This window comes from Oncorhynchus mykiss, chromosome 12, assembly GCF_057628025.1.
Source record: "Oncorhynchus mykiss isolate SJ-2025 chromosome 12, ASM5762802v1, whole genome shotgun sequence".
Classification (NCBI taxonomy): domain Eukaryota; kingdom Metazoa; phylum Chordata; class Actinopteri; order Salmoniformes; family Salmonidae; genus Oncorhynchus; species Oncorhynchus mykiss.
In genome coordinates, this window is record NC_143033.1 from 2293313 (window position 1) to 2315000 (window position 21688).

Below are 21688 nucleotides of genomic sequence, written 5' to 3' on the forward strand. Positions count from 1 at the left end.
GACTATGTTGGGGTGATCAAACTAACTCACCTACCAGCCTAACTATGTTGGGGTGATCAAACTAACTCACCTAGCATCCTGACTATGTTGGGGTGGTCATACTAACCCACCTAGTATCCTGACTATGTCGGGGTGATCAAACTAACTCACCTAGTAGCCTGACTATGTCGGGGTGATCAAACTAGCTCACCCTGGGGCATACAGAATATCCTCATATTCAAGAAAAGCAAAAAGGTGGCTCCAACAAGGTCTTTTAGATATTGAAATGACTTGTTCCTAAAGTAAAAGCCCAGCTTAAGCTTTTTTTGTGAGGTATTGAATTTGGGTCTTAAAATACAGCTTCAAGGTAAAATAATTTCATGATGACTGAACCTTGATAGTCTTCTTTTGCTAAGACCATCTATGGCAGACTAGCTTTCTTGATCTTGAGAATGCCATTAGTTTAGTTTTGTCTGCATTTAAGACATATTTAAGCTGGAACAGGTGATGCCGGACAACACTAAATGCCACATCACGTGTGGGAGCAGAGCTATAATAATAGGACCTTCTATTCCATCTATTACCTTTCTATAATAATAGATGTCCCTTTGCATCAGCAATGTTTGTTTATAGGCCCTGGTCAAAAGTTGTGCACTAAATACCGAATCATTTAGACCGAGACTGTAGCTAGTAAACCATAATTACTGTACACAGCTGCATGGTCTTTATTTAACTAGGCAAGTAATCTAAGAACAAATTCTTAATTTCAATGACGGCCTAGGAACATTGGGTTAACTGCCTTGGGGATTCGAACCTTCCGGTTACTAGTCCAACGCCCTAACCACTAGGCTACGCTGCTTCCCCATGTAAGATAGATGGCACTGTTTCACCACAATCACACCCGGTTCAATAAAGTTTTCTTTCCATATAGAAAAGCTTGGGCACAACTGTTCTAGCATGTGCTCTCTCTTCGAGTTTATCCAGAGTTTAACTTCAATGTCGACACAATGAAACATTTGAGTAAGCAAACACATCTACATTTCTGTTATCTTTTTGTCAGTTTGCAATTTGTGGCTTTATAAAGTATAAAAAAGGCAACATACTCCGCCATAAGGAATCACTCCAAAATGGGGAGAGAGAAAGAAAGAGAAAGAAAATATAACACTTCAAATAAAGGGAGAACCTTTAAGGCCGCTACCGGCCTGAGAAAACAAACCAAGACTCTCCCACTCCTCTCCTCGCCTTCCTTCTCCTCCCTCTCTCCTCCTCCCTCTCTCCTCCTCGAGCTTCCAGATCCTCCTCCTCCCTCTCTCCTCCCCCAGCTTCCAGCCAACTCACTACAGAAGACAGAGACCCACAATACCGACAGGCAGGGAAGCAGACAGACAGGCAGGGAAGCAGACAGACAGACAGACAGACAGACAGGAGATGAAACAGAGACTTGACGATCTCAAACCCTCAATTCTTCCTGACCTGGATAACATCCTGCTGGTTTGTGCATTAAAGACTCGGGCTGTTCGTCCCAATCGGCACTCTATTCCTCTCATATTGCAGTACTTTTGCTCTCTGGGCCACACTGCACTATAGAAGAAATTGGGTGATATTTGGGACGCACACCCAGGGTCCCTGCAACACGTTCCACTGAGGTCCACATAGACTGTCCTCCTCCTTCCACCCAGTTAAGTCTTCCTGACTCCTCCTGAATCCCAGTCACCCAGGGATTTCAGACATCATCATTACGACTGAGGTGTCGGGAGCTGGGACTGAGAAAGGGGCTAAAACAGTAGCCCGTTTATACCTGGTTCTAACATGAGGCCTTTGTCCTGATAATTTCCACATTCTGTTCATGTCCACCATTTTAGACAGGCCCAGCGTCGTTCGGGTTAGGGTTTGGTCAGGGTAGGCCGTAATTGTAAATAAGAATTTGTTCTTAACTGACTTCCCTAGTTAAATTTTAATACCATGTGAAGACACATTTTAATACCATGTGAAGACACATTTTAATACCATGTGAAGACACATTTTAATACCATGTGAAGACACATTTTAATACCATGTGAAGACACATTTTAATACCATGTAAGGACACATTTTAATACCATGTGAAGACATATTTTAGAAAATATGGGCACAATCAGAATGTGGACAAGATCAGGACAAAGGACATACGTATGTTAGTGCAATGTATTAAAACGGCTTGTGAAACAGTGACAGCAGACATTTGGTTCCCTTTAAAGCTGAGTCTGTTTACAGTGGAGCCTGCAGAGTTTGGCCTTGGTCAGGTCAGACCCAGTCAAACGCACTCCCACCATCCGCAGTGTCAGAGAGAGAGAGAGAGAGAGATGCTCGTGTTCCTGGCTCCAACAGTGCAGTAATATCTAACAATTCACAACAATCCACACAAATCTAGAAATATATAAATATTAGGACAAGCAATGTCGGAGTCCGGAGTATAAATACACAGTTAGTTCGGAAAGTGATGGGGGAACCTTCAGGATGGACAACCATCTCTGCATCACACCACCAATCAGGCCTTTCTGGTAGAGTGGCCAGACGGAAGCCACTCCGCAGTAAAAGGCACATGACAGCTCGCTTGGAGTTTGCCAAAAGGCACCTAAAGGACTGTTAGAACATGAGAAACAAGATTCTCTGGTCTGATGAAACCAAGATTGAACTCTTTGGCCTGAATACTTCCCTTTGTAGTCTGTAATAGTTTGCAAGCCCTGCCACATCCGACGAGCGTCCGAGCCGGTGTAGTACAATTCGATCCTAGTCTTGTATTGATGCTTTTCCTGTTTGATGGTTCGTCAGAGGGCATAGTGTGATTTCTTATAAGCTTCCGGGTTAGAGTCCCGCTCCTTGAAAGCATCAGCTCTAGCCTTTAGCTCAGTGAGGATGTTGCCTGTAATCGATGGCTTCTGGTTGGGATATGTACGTATGGTCACTGTGGGGACGACGTCATCGATGCACTTATTGATTAAGCCAATAACAGATGTGGTGTACTCCTCAATGCCATCGGAGGAATCCTGGAACATATTCCAGTCTGTGCTATCAAAACAGTCCTGTGGCTTAACACTGGTACTTCCTGTTTAATTTTTTGCTTGTAAGCAGGAATCAGGAGGATATAATTATGGTCAGATTTGGAGGGCGAGGGAGAGCTTTGTATGCATCTCTGAGTGTGGAGCAAAGGTGGTCCAGAGTTTTTTTGCCTCTAGTTGCACATTTAATTTTAACATGCTGATAAACAGATTTAAGTTTCCTTTCATTAAAGCATTTTTCCTGTTTGCTTATTGCGGAATATAAGGTGCTGTCTTAGTGCCAGCATCAGTCTGTGGTGGTGTGTTGACAGCTAAAAAAAATACATATCGAAACTCTAAGTAGATAATGTGGTCTACAGCTTATCATGAGATACTCTACCTCAGGCATGCAAAACCTTGAGAGTTTCTTAGATATCGTGCACCAGCTGTTATTTACAAAAATACATGGTCCGCCGCCCACTGTCTTACCAGATGCCGATACAGCGTGTAACCAACCAACTATTCCTTGAAGCATAAGATATTACAGATTTGAATGTCCCGTTGGTAGTTTAACATTCTGCGTAGGTCATCGATTTTATTTTCCAAAGATTGCACGTTTGCTAGCAGCCTTTTGGCCCCTTTTTCTCCACCTTCTCTTCACGCAAATGACGGAGATCTGGGCCTCTCCCTGGAAAGCAGTATATCATTCACGTCGGACTTGTTAAAGGAAAAAAAGGATTTGCCAGTCCGTGGTGAGAAATCGAAGTTCTAATGCCCAGAAGTTATTTTCAGTCTACGAGACGGTAGCAGCAACATTTTTTGCAAAGTAAGTAAGTAAACAAACAAAAACCACAATTGGTTAGGAATACGTACAACTTCAGCCTTGTTCTCCTGCCATCGTCAGCTTCCTCTTGAGGACCTCCTGTCCCAGCTTGTGCGAAGTAAAAAAAAGTTATTGCATGTGATGTTGTGGCCAAGGAGTCCCTGTGTCACATCCAGGACAGCCCACATACATAGGTTATTCTCAGGTTCCACGAATATGATGAAGCAACATCACAGGCAGCCCAGATCTTGATTCCATATTTTTCGGGTTTAGACGGTATGTACTGCCTGAAGGGGCAGAAGCTGCTCATCAACGACTACCAGAGGTAGGGGACCGTTCACACGGTCCCAGAACACACGGGACTGAGTGTCTTCAATTTATCAAGCAAGATATTGAGCCCTGCCCATGTCTCCATACTTAATAGTGAAGGGTAATCTTTTGTGCAACGATTTCGATGTTAAGGTAGACATGTTTAAGTTTTTTTAGAAACATCTCTTTAAGGGAATACTTTAGCTTCCCTAATCGTGATATTTCTACTGAACATGTAGACTGCTCACCTGTACATACTTCGACTCCTTTTAGAAGCAAGAGTTATTTTATACCTCCAGCCAATTGCAGTCAGTCTATGGAGACATATAGCAGACTTGTTGAAAAATATGTTGTTCATCTCCTTAAGAAAAAACAGGAGAACAAATCTTTACATAATTTACCTCAGGATGAAAAACAAGCTTTGCTTGATTTACAATCCATTACGTCAGTCCTTAACCACCCTGTTGATAAGGGCGGGTCGGTTGTACAATCCGATACGTGAGTTCTTTCCCCCCTTGCTGATAAGGGTGGGTCGGTTGTACAATCTGATATATCAGTCCTTACCAGCCCTGTTGATAAGGGCAGGTCGGTTGTACTCATGGATAGGACAGTCCTTACCCCCTGTTGATAAGGGCAGGTCGGTTGTACTCATGGATAGGACAGTCCTTACCCCCCTGTTGATAAGGGCAGGTCGGTTGTACTCATGGACACGTCAGTCCTTACCAGCCCTGTTGATAAGGGCAGGTCGGTTGTACTCATGGATAGGACAGTCCTTACCCCCCTGTTGATAAGGGCAGGTCGGTTGTACTCATGGACACGTCAGTCCTTACCAGCCCTGTTGATAAGGGCAGGTCGGTTGTACTCATGGATAGGACAGTCCTTACCCCCCTGTTGATAAGGGCAGGTCGGTTGTACTCATGGATAGGACAGTTTATGTTTATGAGGGCCATAGACAACTGCTTGACAACACCTTTTACAAGAAACTCAGAAGTGACCCAACTGGCCAATCTTAGAACACTATCCTATAGGAAAGAGGGCATTGATGCAGTAACGGCCCTTATTGTAGAGGGCATTGATGCAGTAACAGCCCCTATTGTAGAGGGCATTGATACAGTAACAGTCCCTATTGTAGAGGGCATTGATACAGTAACAGTCCCTATTGTAGAGGGCATTGATACAGTAACAGCCCCTATTGTAGAGGGCATTGATACAGTAACAGCCCCTATTGTAGAGGGTATTGATGCAGTAACGGCCCCTATTGTAGAGGGTATTGATGCAGTAACGGCCCCTATTGTAGAGGGTATTGATGCAGTAACGGCCCCTATTGTAGAGGGCATTGATGCAGTAACGGCCCCTATTGTAGAGGGTATTGATGCAGTAACGGCCCCTATTGTAGAGGGCATTGATGCAGTAACGGACCCTATAGTAGAGGGTATTGATACAGTTAGGACACCAGCAGTATGGTCTCAGAACAGCTCCCCTCCTTTGTAAAGGACACCAGCAGTATGGTCTCAGACCAGCTCCCCTCCTTTGTAAAGGACACCAGCAGTATGGTCTCAGAACAGCTCTCCTCCTAAAGGACACCAGCAGTAACGGTCTCAGAACAGCTCCCCTCCTTTGTAAAGGACACCAGCAGTATGGTCTCAGAACAGCTCCCCTCATTTGTAAAGGACACCAGCAGTATGGTCTCAGAACAGCTCACCTCCTTTGTAAAGGACACCAGCAGTATGGTCTCAGAACAGCTCCTCTCCTAAAGGACACCAGCAGTATGGTCTCAGAACAGCTCCCCTCCTAAAGGACACCAGCAGTATGGTCTCAGAACAGCTCCCCTCCTAAAGGACACCAGCAGTATGGTCTCAGAAAAGCTCCCCTCCTAAAGGACACCAGTATGGTCTCAGAACAGCTCCCCTCCTTTGTAAAGGACACCAGCAGTATGGTCTCAGAACAGCTCACCTCCTTTGTAAAGGACACCAGCAGTATGGTCTCAGAACAGCTCCCCTCCTTTGTAAAGGACACCAGCAGTATGGTCTCAGAACAGCTCCCCTCCTAAAGGACACCAGCAGTATGGTCTCAGAACAGCTCCCCTCCTTTGTAAAGGACACCAGCAGTATGATCTGAGAACAGCTCCCCTCTTTTGTAAAGGACACCAGCAGTATGGTCTCAGAACAGCTTCCCTCCTAAAGGACACCAGCAGTATGGTCTCAGAACAGCTCCCTCCTTTGTAAAGGACACCAGCAGTATGGTCTCAGAACAGCTCCCCTCCTAAAGGACACCAGCAGTATGGTCTCAGAACAGCTCTCCTCCTAAAGGACACCAGCAGTATGGTCTCAGAACAGCTTCCCTCCTAAAGGACACCAGCAGTATGGTCTCAGAACAGCTCTCCTCTTAAAGGACACCAGCAGTATGGTCTCAGAACAGCTCCCCTCCTCCTAAAGGACACCAGCAGTATGGTCTCAGAACAGCTCTCCTCTTAAAGGACACCAGCAGTATGGTCTCAGAACAGCTCCCCTCCTAAAGGACACCAGCAGTATGATCTCAGAACAGCTCCCCTCCTTTGTAAAGGACACCAGCAGTATGATCTGAGAACAGCTCCCCTCTTTTGTAAAGGACACCAGCAGTATGGTCTCAGAACAGCTTCCCTCCTAAAGGACACCAGCAGTATGGTCTCAGAACAGCTCCCTCCTTTGTAAAGGACACCAGCAGTATGGTCTCAGAACAGCTCCCCTCCTAAAGGACACCAGCAGTATGGTCTCAGAACAGCTCTCCTCCTAAAGGACACCAGCAGTATGGTCTCAGAACAGCTTCCCTCCTAAAGGACACCAGCAGTATGGTCTCAGAACAGCTCTCCTCTTAAAGGACACCAGCAGTATGGTCTCAGAACAGCTCCCCTCCTCCTAAAGGACACCAGCAGTATGGTCTCAGAACAGCTCTCCTCTTAAAGGACACCAGCAGTATGGTCTCAGAACAGCTCCCCTCCTAAAGGACACCAGCAGTATGATCTCAGAACAGCTCCCCTCCTTTGTAAAGGACACCAGCAGTATGATTTCAGAACAGCTCCCCTCCTTTGTAAAGGACACCAGCAGTATGGTATCAGAACAGCTCCCCTCCTAAAGGACACCAGCAGTATGGACTCAGAACAGCTCCCCTCCTTTGTAAAGGACACCAGCAGTATGGTCTCAGAACAGCTCACCTCCTTTGTAAAGGACACCAGCAGTATGGTCTCAGAACAGCTCCCCTCCTTTGTAAAGGACACCAGCAGTATGGTCTCAGAACAGCTCACCTCCTTTGTAAAGGACACCAGCAGTATGGTCTCAGAACAGCTCCCCTCCTTTGTAAAGGACACCAGCAGTATGGTCTCAGAACAGCTCCCCTCCTTTGTAAAGGACACCAGCAGTATGATTTCAGAACAGGTCCCCTCCTTTGTAAAGGACACCAGCAGTATGGTATCAGAACAGCTCCCCTCCTTTGTAAAGGACACCAGCAGTATGGTATCAGAACAGCTCCCCTCCTAAAGGACACCAGCAGTATGGTCTCAGAACAGCTCCCCTCCTTTGTAAAGGACACCAGCAGTATGGTCTCAGAACAGCTTCCCTCCTGAAGGATACCAGCAGTATGGTCTCAGAACAGCTCCCCTCCTAAAGGACACCAGCAGTATGGTCTCAGAGCAGCTCCCCTCCTAAAGGACACCAGCAGTATGGTCTCAGAGCAGCTCCCCTCCTAAAGGACACCAGCAATATGGTCTCAGAACAGCTCCCCTCCTTTGTAAAGGACACCAGCAGTATGGTCTCAGAACAGCTCCCCTCCTTTGCAAAGGACACCAGCAGTATGGTCTCAGAACAGCTCCCCTCCTTTGTAAAGGACACCAGCAGTATGGTCTCAGAACAGCTCTCCTCCTAAAGGACACCAGCAGTATGGTCTCAGAACAGCTCCCCTCCTTTGTAAAGGACACCAGCAGTATGATCCCTATTATTGAATCTCTTGATCCTCTTCCTGAGAATACCTTGTTAGTTACTTTTGATGTTGAGTCGTTATACACTAATATTCCACACTAGGGCAGTGTTGAAGCCACGGGACATCTTCTTCTGCAACATGACTTTAATGAACTACCTTCCAGTGCATGCATTATAACATTGGCTGAAATAGTACTCACACACAGCAACTTCATCTTTCAAAATTATTTATTTATTCAGACGAAAGCTACTGCTATGGGATCTCCCATGGCTTCTAACTATGCTAAGATATATGTGGGTTACATGGAGAAACTGTCACGCCCTGACCATAGAGAGCCCTCATGGTGTTTTGGTGGTTTTAGGTCAGAGCGTGACTAGTGGGGGTTTCTATGTATTCTATTTCTGTGTTGGTGTGTGAGTATGGTTCCCAATTGGAGGCAGCTGCATATCGTTACCTCTAATTGGGGATCATGTGTCCCTTTTCCCACCTGTGTTGTGGGATATTGTTTTTGTTAGTGCGCCATGGTCACGGCCTTTATATCGTTGTCGTTTTGTTGGAAGTTTCACTAGTAATTCAGATGTGGAACTCTACTCACGCTGCGCCTTGGTCCACTTATTTAGTCAACAATCGTGACAGAAACAGTCCATTTTCAATCACCTTAAAAATGTTTTCTTGCCTAACATAATTGGAAACGGTATATTGATGATATTTTTGTTCTATGGAGGGGTGATGCAAACAGTTCCATGTGTTTAACTCCTGTTCTGAGCATCTGAGATTTACTATCTGACACACGTCAAAGCAGTTTTCTTGATCTTCTGATCTTGTGTGAAGATAATGTTCTATACACTGATCTTTACAGGAAGCCTACTGATCGTAACAGTTTGTTGAGGGCTGACCTGCTTCCCTTTGAAAAACAGTTTTCCCGACAGCCAATTCTGCCAATATCAAAAGAACATGCAAATAACAAACAGATTTCGACAGAAATATGGCTGTGAAGCAAAGAGAATTCAAAACAAACCAAAACAAAACCGAGACATGATCTTTTTCAAGGTCGGTCTCCAAAAAGACGCATTCTTGCGTTGTAGCTACCCGCTATTCAAAGTGCTCTGAACAAATGAAGGGAATTGTTCACAAACATTGGCACATTCGAAGATAGTCTCAGTAATGTGTTTTTGGTCCTTCCCTTGGTCGTATTCTTGTGGGGTAGAAATCCCAGAGATAAATTGGTAAACTCTGATTAACCACCCCAAGATATCCCTGCACAACGTCTATTTGCGCCTCTACTGGATGGAAACTACAAATGTAATGGCTGTGCTCAATGCAATGGCACTTATAAATGTAGATCCTTCAAACACCCACAAACAGGGAAACAGATCCCAATAAAAGGTGTTTCCACGTGCTCCACTAAGGCAGTTGCTTATCTTATAACTTGTCCTTGTGGTAAAAATGATGTGGGTAAATCAAAGTGCTAATTAAAAGTACGAATCTCGTAGCATCGTAGCACCATTACGTGCAAAAACTAGATTTATCCACTGTGCGGCCCACTTTTTGGAAGCAAACTACTTGATTTTGTCTCTGCGTTATATTGGTATCGAACATGTCACCCTCCCTAGGAGAGGGAGTGACCTCGACAATTTATTGTTAAAACGAGAGGCTGCCTGGATCTTTAATTTAAAGACCTTTGCTCCCTTCGGTCTCAACATAAACGTTGATCTGAAGCCATTCTTGTGATTGTTGTGTTTTTGCAGTTCATTGTAAATGTTTGTAGGCCTATGGAGCCAAATTGTACCTATGATCGTATGATATCCATTCATGTTTTTCGTATGTTATTTTTAGATCTGAGAATTAACCAATGATATCGGGCGACACCCGACCATGATCACAGTCACCTGTGTGTGTCCTTTGACACTATACAAACTAACTATAAGCCAGCACCTCTCCTAAACAGGTGTTCAACTCAGCTAGCCAGCACCTCGCCTGAACAGGCGTTCTACTCTGCTAGCCAGCACCTCGCCTGAATAGGTGTTCTACTCTGCTAGCCAGCACCTCTCCTAAACAGGTGTTCTACTCTGCTAGCCAGCACCTCTCCTGAATAGGCGTTCTACTCTGCTAGCCAGCACCTCGCCTGAATAGGTGTTCTACTCTGCTAGCCAGCACCTCTCCTAAACAGGTGTTCTACTCTGCTAGCCAGCACCTCACCTGAATAGGTGTTCTACTCTGTTAGCCAGCCCCTCTCCTAAACAGGTGTTCTACTCTGCTAGCCAGCACCTCGCCTGAATAGGTGTTCTACTCTGTTAGCCAGCACCTCTCCTAAACAGGTGTTCTACTCTGCTAGCCAGCACCTCGCCTGAATAGGTGTTCTACTCCTCTAGCCAGCACCTCTCCTAAACAGGTGTTCTACTCTGTTAGCCCGCACCTCTCCTAAACAGGTGTTCTACTCTGATAGCCAGCACCTCTCCTGAACAGGTGTTCTACTCTGCTAGCCAGCACCTCTCCTAAACAGGTGTTCTACTCTGATAGCCCGCACCTCTCCTAAACAGGTGTTCTACTCTGATAGACAGCACCTCTCCTAAACAGGTGTTCTACTCTGATAGCCCGCACCTCTCCTAAACAGGTGTTCTACTCTGATAGCCCGCACCTCTCCTAAACAGGTGTTCTACTCTGATAGCCAGCACCTCTCCTGAACAGGTGTTCTACTCTGTTAGCCCGCACCTCTCCTAAACAGGTGTTCTACTCTGATAGCCCGCACCTCTCCTAAACAGGTGTTCTACTCTGTTAGCCCGCACCTCTCCTAAACAGGTGTTCTACTCTGTTAGCCAGCACCTCTCCTAAACAGGTGTTCTACTCTGATAGCCAGCACCTCTCCTAAACAGGTGTTCTACTCTGATAGCCAGCACCTCTCCTAAACAGGTGTTCTACTCTGCTAGCCAGCACCTCTCCTAAACAGGTGTTCTACTCTGTTAGCCTGCCCCTCTCCTAAACAGGTGTTCTACTCTGATAGCCAGCACCTCTCCTAAACAGGTGTTCTACTCTGTTAGCCAGCACCTCTCCTAAATAGGTGTTCTACTCTGTTAGCCAGCACCTCTCCTAAACAGGTGTTCTACTCTGATAGCCAGCACCTCTCCTAAACAGGTGTTCTACTCTGTTAGCCAGCACCTCTCCTAAATAGGTGTTCTACTCCACTAGCCAGCACCTCTCCTAAACAGGTGTTCTACTCTGTTAGCCAGCACCTCTCCTAAACAGGTGTTCTACTCTGCTAGCCAGCACCTCTCCTAAACAGGTGTTCTACTCTGCTAGCCAGCACCTCTCCTAAATAGGTGTTCTACTCCACTAGCCAGCACCTCTCCTAAACAGGTGTTCTACTCTGTTAGCCAGCACCTCTCCTAAACAGGTGTTCTACTCTGCTAGCCCGCACCTCTCCTAAACAGGTGTTCTACTCTGTTAGCCTGCATCTCTCCTAAACAGGTGTTCTACTCTGATAGCCAGCACCTCTCCTAAACAGGTGTTCTACTCTGTTAGCCTGCACCTCTCCTAAACAGGTGTTCTACTCTGATAGCCAGCACCTCTCCTAAACAGGTGTGTGTTTCTAAAGCGTCAAGAATAAGCTGATCATCAACAGTAACGTTGGGCCAAGGGTTGTAAAACAGGGGAAGGCGGTCCACCCACTTGTCCCACACTGACCTGATTGCAGCTAGCTTGTCTCTCTGCACCGACCTGATAGCAGCTACCTCGTCTCTCTGCACTGATCTGATTACAGCTAGCCTGTCTCTCTGCACTGATCTGATTGCAGCTAGCTTGTCTCTCTGCACTGACCTGATAGCAGCTAGCTTGTCTCTCTGCACTGATCTAATAGCAGCTAGCCTGTCTCTCTGCACTGATCTGACGTGTCTCAGCCTCCAGTATTTATGCTGCAGTAGTTTATGTGTCGGGGGGCTAGGGTCAGTTTGTTATATCTGGAGTACCTCTCCTGTCCTATTCGGTGTCCTGTGTGAATTTAAGTGTGCTCTCTCTAATTGTCTTTCTTTCTCTCTCGGAGGAGGACCTGAGCCCTAGGACCATGCCTCAGGACTACATGGCATGATGACTCCTTGCTGTCCCCAGTCCACCTGGCCGTGCTGCTGCTCCAGTTTCAACTGTTCTGCCTTATTATTATTGGACCATGCTGGTCATTTATGAACATTTGAACATCTTGGCCATGTTCTGTTATAATCTCTACCCGGCACAGCCAGAAGAGGACTGGCCACCCCACATAGCCTGGTTCCTCTCTAGGTTTCTTCCTAGGTTTTGGCCTTCCTAGGGAGTTTTTCCTAGCCACCGTGCTTCTACACCTGCATTGCTTGCTGTTTGGGGTTTTAGGCTGGGTTTCTGTACAGCACTTTGAGATATCAGCTGATGTACGAAGGGCTATATAAATACCTTTGATTTGATTTGATTGCAGCTAGCATGTCTCTCTGCACTGACTTGATAGCAGCTAGCTCGTCCCTCTGCACTGACCTGACAGCAGCTAGCTTGTCTCTCTGCACTGACCTAATTGCAGCTAGCTTGTCTCTCTGCACTGACATGATTGCAGCTAGCTGGTCTCTCTGCCGCTGAGCTGGTCTGGTTTCTCAGTTATCGATGCAGATAAACGTGGAAATAATGTGGAAGTTTTCCAGAGACATTGTTGCACGGAAAAGTTCTCTGCCAGTTTCTGCATCCAACAAGGGATTCTGTGGATTCTGTACTTTGACTCCTACAGTTATACTATGACTCCTATAGTTATAGGCTGAATTCAACAGATATATTATAACTCATACAGCTATGTTGATTGAATGGATTATGACTCCTTCAGTTACAGTATAGCTCCTGCAGTTATATCATGTCTCCTACATTCATATTAAGAATCCAACATTTATAGTATGACTCCTATAGTTATAGTCTGACTCCTATTGTTATAGTCTGACTCCTAGAGTTATAGTCTGACTCCTATAGTTATAGTCTGACTCCTATAGTTATAGTCTGACTCCTAAAGTTATAGTCTGACTCCTATAGTTATAGTCTGACTCCTACAGTTATAGTCTGACTCCTATAGTTATATTCTGACTCCTATAGTTATAGTATGACTCCTATAGTTATAGTCTGACTCCTATAGTTATAGTCTGACTCCTATTGTTATAGTCTGACTCCTAGAGTTATAGTCTGACTCCTATAGTTATAGTCTGACTCCTATAGTTATAGTCTGACTCCTAAAGTTATAGTCTGACTCCTATAGTTATAGTCTGACTCCTACAGTTATAGTCTGACTCCTATAGTTATAGTCTGACTCCTATAGTTATAGTATGACTCCTATAGTTATAGTATGACTCCTATAGTTAGTTATAGTATGACTCCTATAGTTAGTTATAGTCTGACTCCTATAGTTATAGTCTGACTCCTATAGTTATAGTCTGACTCCTATAGTTATAGTCTGACTCCTATAGTTATAGTCTGACTCCTACAGTTAGAGTGTGACTCCTACAGTTATACTGTGACTCCTACAGTTACTATATGACTCCTATAGTTATAGTATGACTGAATAGAAACACTTGTCTGCATGAGTCCACTTCTAATGATTAAGTATGTGTGTGTCCGAATTGACACCTTATTCCTTTTATAGTGCACTACTTTTGAGCAGAGTTCTATGGGCCTTGTTTAAAAGTAGTGCACTATACAGGGAATATGGTGCCATTTGGTACATGCCCCATGCCAACTGTCATTTATTTGAAGATCTTAACCATACACGATGATTATTAGTAATGGAATAGACATTTGATTTCAGATTCCCAGACGTTTCTGGAGATGATTTTAGAAGAAAGAAAATTGTTGTGGTCCCAAATTTAATGTCATCAACGTAACGCAAAAAGAAGACAAAACCCAGATTTAACAGTGTTGGTTATTACATGGTTCTGTTAGAATTTCCAACAACAAACATTCCCTTTCTTCATTAACATTGAATATATATTTTACATACAAACATTCATACGTACACACGTATGTACAATGGTATATATATATATATAGGAAAAGACATACAAAGGTTCTTCATATTTTAGTTTGTTTAATATCTAACACTTGTTTTGAGAATGGCTACAGTCAATGGTGGTTCTGGGGTATGTACACTGCTGTTCAGAAGTTTGGGGTCACTTAGAAATGTCCATATTTTTAAAAGAAAAGCACATTTTTTGTCCATTAAAATAACATCAAATTGATCAGAAATACAGTGTAGACATTGTTAATGTTGTAAATTACTATTGTATCTAGAAACGTCAGATTTTATTATGTAATATCTACATAGGAGTACAGAGGCCCATTATCAGAAACCATCACTCCTGTATTCCAATGCCACTTTGCTTAGAAGTCAACATCCCGGAGTCGCCTCTTCACTGTTGACGTTGAGACTGGACAGAGGAACTCTGCCTAGAAGTCAACATCCCAGAGTCTCCTCTTCACTGTTGACGTTGAGACTGGACAGAGAAACTCTGCCTAGAAGGTCAACATCCCGGAGTCGCCTCTTCACTGTTGACGTTGAGACTGGACAGAGAAACTCTGCCTAGAAGGTCAACATCCCGGAGTCGCCTCTTCACTGTTGACGTTGAGACTGGACAGAGGACCTCTGCCTAGAAGGTCAACATCCCGGAGTCGCCTCTTCACTGTTGACGTTGAGACTGGACAGAGGAACTCTGCCTAGAAGGTCAACATCCCAGAGTCGCCTCTTCACTGTTGACGTTGAGACTGGACAGAGGAACTCTGCCTAGAAGTCAACATCCCAGAGTCGCCTCTTCACTGTTGACGTTGAGACTGGACAGAGGAACTCTGCCTAGAAGGTCAACATCCCGGAGTCGCCTCTTCACTGTTAACGTTGAGACTGGACAGAGGAACTCTGCCTAGAAGGTCAACATCCCGGAGTCGCCTCTTCACTGTTGACGTTGAGACTGGTGTTTTGCGGGCACTATTTAATGAAGCTGCCAGTTGAGGACTTGTGAGGTGTCTGTGTCTCAAACTAGACACTCTAATGTACTTGTTCTCTTGCTCAGTTGTGCACCGGGGCCTCCCACTCCTCTTTCTCTTCTGGTTAGAGCCAGTTTGTGCTGTTCTGTGAAGGGATTATTACACAGCGTTGTATGAGATCTTCAGTTTCTTGCCAATTCCACACATGGAATAGCCTTCATTTCTCTGAACAAGAATAGACTGATGAGTTTCAGAAGAAAGTGCTTTGTTTCTGGACATTTTAAGCCTGTAATCAAACCCACAAATGCTGATGCTTCAGGTACTCAACTAGTCTAAAGAACGCCAGTTTTATAGCTTCTTTAGTCAGTACAACAGTTTTTAGCCGGGCTAACATAATTGCAAAAGTGTTTTCTAATGATCAATTAGCCTTTTAAAATGATGAACTTGGATTAGCTAACACAACGTGTCATTGGAACACAGGAGTGATGGTTGCTTATAATGGGCCTCTGTACGCCTATGTAGATATTCCATTAAAAATCAGTCGTTTCCAGCTACAATAGTCATTTACAACATTAACAATGTCTACACTGTATTTCTGATCAATTTGATGTTATTTTAATGGACAAAAAATTGACTTTTCTTTCAAAAACAAGGACATTTCTAAGTGACCCCAAACTTTTCAACGGTGTATGTCTCGTACACACTCAGGATGAAGGTTAGTTTATGAAGACAGAGACCGTCTCGTACACACTCAGGATGAAGGTTGGTTTATGAAGACAGAGACCGTCTCGTACACACTCAGGATGAAGGTATGGGTTATGAAGACAGGGATGGTCTCGTACACACTCAGGATGAAGGTATGGGTTATGAAGACAGAGACCGTCTCGTACACACTCAGGATGAAGGTTGGTTTATGAAGACAGAGACCGTCTCGTACACACTCAGGATGAAGGTATGGGTTATGAAGACAGGGATGGTCTCGTACACACTCAGGATGAAAGTATGGGTTATGAAGACAGGGACGGTCTCGTACACACTCAGGATGAAGGTATGGGATATGAAGACAGAGACCGTCTCGTACACACTCAGGATGAAGGTATGGGATATGAAGACAGGGACCGTCTCGTACACACTCAGGATGAAGGTGTGGGTTTTGAAGACAGGGACGGTCTCGTACACACTCAGGATGAAGGTATGGGATTATGAAGACAGGGACCGTCTCGTACACACTCAGGATGAAGGTATGGGTTATGAAGACAGGGACGTGTCCATATTGTAGATGCTTATAGGACAGCCACCCATTAGAGCCATGATGTGACATTATCAACTATTTTCTTACATCGTTAGATGTAACACTATTAGGTCATCATGCTGCTTGACTAGATGTTTGTTATTTAGCTGAATTATAGTTTCCTATTCAGATCAATAGCATAAATAAACCTATAGGCACATAAAGCCATCTATAGCCACTCTATAGGGGACCTTAACTGTAGATAAACTGAGAAGCATTTCCTTTGGTCATCGTCAAGGACAAGAGTGTATGTACCTGAAGTCTGGAATGTTTATGCTTTCTGATTGGTCAAAAACGTGCTATCTGAACAAAGACAACATTTTGTAAAAACAATATCTTTTTGTATAATTTTTTTTCATTAGTCCACAGTTCCAGTTTCAAAATGTGTTGCGTGTCACCAGTCAAGTGAAGATATTGGACTTTCAAGAAGAAAATGTTCATAGGCTTTTAGCCTGTAATCCTAAGGGTGGAATCCAGCCAAAGCTTCAGGTTGAGTTAGGTAAAATAGGTCCCAAGCTTTCTGTCAATAGATCAACATACTTGGGAACAGAAAGTTAAAATGGAATCCCTATTCCCTGTTTAGGGCACTAGTTTGACCAGGGCCCATTTAGGACACAGCCCAGATCTTATCAGACAACCTACTTGGTGATGTTAAAACCTTTAAAAGAGAGAGTGCTCCCACTGTGGTCTGGCTCAAACAACAGATTCTTGTTAGTGTATTCTAAGTGTTGTGATCACACTAAGGACTAAAATACTTGGGTAAAAAGCTATTCAGCCATTGAGAAAGACACGTCTTCATACCGTATGACGACGTGGTAATGTGTTTATAACGATAAGTACTGTAGTGAAAGCTGTTAGACATCAGGGTGGTTTGTTTCCGTGGCACTGTGAGGATGAGATTAGCAGAAATATTGACTGGACAGACTCTTCATCTTCCAGGTTTACAAGCTTCTGTTTGTATACGTCCCAAATGGCTTTCTATTCCCCATATAGTGGACTAGGTGGCCCTGGGCACTGGTCAAAAAGTAGTGCACTGTGTATGGAATAGGGTGCCATTTGAGACTAACCAAAGTAAGGCAAGAAGTTCAGTAAGAAAGAGAGGGAAAATAGAGAGCAGGTTATATATTGGAGAAGTGGTTATACATTAGCCAGTTCTTTACATATTCATAGATTAGTCTTTAAATAGTTCATGTGGTATCAACAACAACAACCATTTTTACAAAATAGAAAACAAATAACTAATAGCCTATCAGAGTCTTGCGATGCCTCTACCCTCGGTTTCCAACACTCAGAGCAAGACGGCATTAGCTTCTTCTTTTTCTGCATTCTGTCACCCTGGTCTTTATAGTAATGTTAGACCTATAGTCCATCACCCTGGTCTTTATAGTAATGTTAGACCTATAGTCCATCACCCTGGTCTTTATAGTAATGTTAGACCTATAGTCCATCACCCTGGTCTTTATAGTAATGTTAGACCTATAGTCCATCACCCTGGTCTTCATAGTAATGTTAGAACTATAGTCCATCACCCTGGTCTTTACAGTAATGTTAGACCTATAGTCCATCACCCTGGTCTTTATAGGAATGTTAGACCTATAGTCCATCACCCTGGTCTTTATAGTAACATTAGATATATAGTCCATCACCCTGGTCTTTATAGTAACATTAGATCTATAATCCATCACCCTGGTCTTTATAGTAATGTTAGACCTATAGTCCATATCCCACCCACCTCCTTGACAGTAAGCCTGCCCTCCTCCTCCCACCCATCTCCTGGCCACCCCGGGGATGGGCTCTACACTGCAGCCTATCCTGGCTGCAGCCCCACTTAGCTCCAGTCCCAGTCCCTCTCCTCTCCTCCTGTCTCCTTTCTCCAGCTCCAGCCCCAGTCCCTGCCCTCTCCTCCTGTCTTCAGCTCCAGCCCCAGTCCCTCTCCTCTCCTGTCTCCAGCTCCATCCCAAGTCCCTCTCTTCTCTCCCTCTCCAGCTCCATCCCAAGTCCCTCTCCTCTCCCCCTCTCCATCTCCAGCACCAGTCCCAATCCCTATCCTCTCCTGTTTCCAGTCCCAGTTCCTCCCCTGTCCTCTCCTCTCCTGCCCCTCTCCTATCTCCACCTCCAGCCCCAGTCCCTCTCCTCCTGTCTCCAGCCCCAGTCCCTCTCCTGTCCTCCTCTCCTCCTCTCACACCACTGAGTGATCATTGTTTTGTTTCCCCCCACTCAGCACGGTGTGATTGATAGAGGAGGCTGAGCGGTCGGAGCCCTCGGCTGCCGTCCCGTTAACGTTCTCCTGGCGCTGACAGCACAGGATCTGCTTGAAGGTGGCGCTCATCTCCTTGTCCCGGTAGCTGTAGATGATGGGGTTCATAGCAGAGTTAAACTCAGCCAGAAGCAGGAAGAACTTCTCAAAGTCCAGGACGTTACAGTTGGCACAGAACACATCGAGGAGGAGGAGAACGAGGCCTGGAGTCCAGCACACGATGAACGCACCTGGAGGAGAAAAGAAAAGGTTCAATTTAAGCCTGAAAGATCAAATAAGGACATAAATATATGTAGTAGAGTTTTAATGTTGTTTTCCATATATTGAGAAAGGATTCAATAGAAACAAGATATGTTCTGGGCATCATAACTGTTTTTAGAGACACATCAACATGTCAGCAGCTTGTCGACAACTTGTGTAACACTGACACTCCTGTGCACCACTGACACACCTGTGCATCACTGACACACCTGTGCACCACTGACACACCTGTGTACCACTGACACACCTGTGCACCACTGACACACCTGTGCACATACACTTCACATTAACAGTTCTTAAAGCAACAGCATTCAACTGAGCTACAAGCCCATATTAGTTAGCACAGAAATAGTATATGTCTACTAGTTTGGCTTGCTGGTTAGGGGTCTCCTTAATTAATTAATGACTGCTCTGCGAGGATTGGCTGGTTAGAGAACGGGACTGCTCAGTGAGGATTGGTTGGTTAGAGAATGGGACTGCTCAGTGAGGAATGGTTGGTTAGAGAATGGGACTGCTCAGTGAGGATTGGTTGGTTAGAGAATGGGACTGCTCAGTGAGGATTGGTTGGTTAGAGAATGGGACTGCTCAGTGAGGAATGGTTGGTCAGAGAACGGGACTGCTCAGTGAGGATTGGTTGGTTAGAGAATGGGACTGCTCAGTGAGGATGGTTGGTCAGAGAATGGGACTGCTCAGTGAGGATTGGTCAGAGAACGGGACTGCTCAGTGAGGATTGGTTGGTTAGAGAATGGGACTGCTCAGTGAGAATTGGTTGGTTAGAGAATGGGACTGCTCAGTGAGGATTGGTTGGTCAGAGAACGGGACTGCTCAGTGAGGATTGGTCAGAGAATGGGACTGCTCAGTGAGGAATGGTTGGTTAGAGAATGGGACTGCTCAGTGAGGATTGGTCAGAAAATAGGACTGCTCACTGAGGATTGGTCAGAGAATGGGACTGCTCAGTGAGGATTGGTCAGAGAAAGGGACTGCTCACTGAGGATTGGTCAGAGAATGGGACTGCTCAGTGAGGATTGGTCAGAGAATGGGACTGCTCAGTGATGAATGGTTGGTTAGATAATGGGACTGCTCAGTGAGGATTGGTTGGTTAGAGAATGGGACTGCTCAGTGAGGATTTGTCAGAGAATGGGACTGCTCAGTGAGGATTGGTTGGTTAGAGAATGGCACTGCTCAGTGAGGAATGGTTGGTTAGAGAATGGGGCTGCTCAGTGAGGATTGGTTAGAGAACGGGACTGCTCAGTGAGGTTTGGTTGGTTAGAGAATGGGACTGCTCAGTGAGGATTGGTCAGAGAAAGGGACTGCTCACTGAGGATTGGTCAGAGAATGGGACTGCTCAGTGAGGATTGGTCAGAGAATGGGACTGCTCAGTGATGAATGGTTGGTTAGAGAATGGGACTGCTCAGTGAGGATTGGTCAGAGAATGGGACTGCTCAGTGAGGATTGGTTGGTTAGAGAATGGCACTGCTCAGTGAGGAATGGTTGGTTAGAGAATGGGGCTGCTCAGTGAGGATTGGTTAGAGAACGGGACTGCTCAGTGAGGTTTGGTTGGTTAGAGAATGGGACTGCTCAGTGAGGATTGGTAAGAGAATGTGACTGCTCAGTGAGGATTGGTTGGTTAGAGAATGGGACTGCTCAGTGAGGATTGGTTAGGGAACGGGACTGCTCAGTGAGGTTTGGTTGGTTAGAGAATGGGACTGCTCAGTGAGGATTGGTCAGAGAAAGGGACTGCTCAGTGAGGTTTGGTTGGTTAGAGAATGGGACTGCTCAGTGAGGATTGGTAAGAGAATGTGACTGCTCAGTGAGGATTGGTTGGTTAGAGAAAGGGACTGCTCAGTGAGGATTGGTTAGAGAACGGGACTGCTCAGTGAGGTTTGGTTGGTTAGAGAATGGGACTGCTCAGTGAGGATTGGTCAGAGAAAGGGACTGCTCACTGAGGATTGGTCAGAGAATGGGACTGCTCAGTTTGGATTGGTCAGAGAATGGGACTGCTCAGTGATGAATGGTTGGTTAGAGAATGGGACTGCTCAGTGAGGATTGGTCAGAGAATGGGACTGCTCAGTGAGGATTGGTTGGTTAGAGAATGGGACTGCTCAGTGAGGAATGGTTGGTTAGAGAATGGGGCTGCTCAGTGAGGATTGGTTAGAGAACGGGACTGCTCAGTGAGTTTGGTTGGTTAGAGAATGGGACTGTTCAGTTAGGATTGGTTGGTTAGAGAATGGGACTGCTCACTAAGGCCAGAAATCTCACCCGACTCACCCTCAAAACAAGTATTAATTGAATGACTCAGTACGTGTAATACAACTATATGAATGACACAGTAAGTATAATACAACTATATGAATGACACAGTAAGTATAATACAACTATATGAATGACTCAGTAAGTACAATACAACTATATGAATGACTCAGTAAGTACAATACAACTATATGAATGACTCAGTAAGTACAATACAACTATATGAATGACTCAGTAAGTACAATACAACTATATGAATGACTCAGTAAGTACAATACAACTATATGAATGACTCAGTAAGTACAATACAACTATATGAATGACTCAGTAAGTATAATACAACTATATGAATGACTCAGTAAGTATAATACAACTATATGAATGACTCAGTAAGTACAATACAACTATATGAATGACTCAGTAAGTATAATACAACTATATGAATGACTCAGTAAGTATAATACATACTGTGTCTGAGTTTCAAATCTCCTCTCTAAGGGACTTTATTCTTTGCAAACTGGAAACATACAGTATGTCTATACTACTGTGTAGATATGTGATTAACCTAACATACAAAACACTAC

General features: G+C 44.7%; 1 protein-coding gene across 1 annotated transcript in view; it reads right to left on the minus strand.

Moving 5' to 3' along the window:
* Positions 1 to 13917: 13917 nt before the first annotated feature.
* The window catches only part of LOC110536854 (lysophosphatidic acid receptor 1), a 94077-nt gene continuing 86306 nt past the window's right edge, over positions 13918 to 21688 (minus strand). The window contains exon 3 of the mRNA XM_021622527.3: positions 13918 to 18823. Within this exon, the coding sequence (XP_021478202.1) occupies positions 18516 to 18823 (308 nt within the window). The 3' untranslated portion in view covers positions 13918 to 18515. The remainder of the gene's footprint in view (positions 18824 to 21688) is intronic.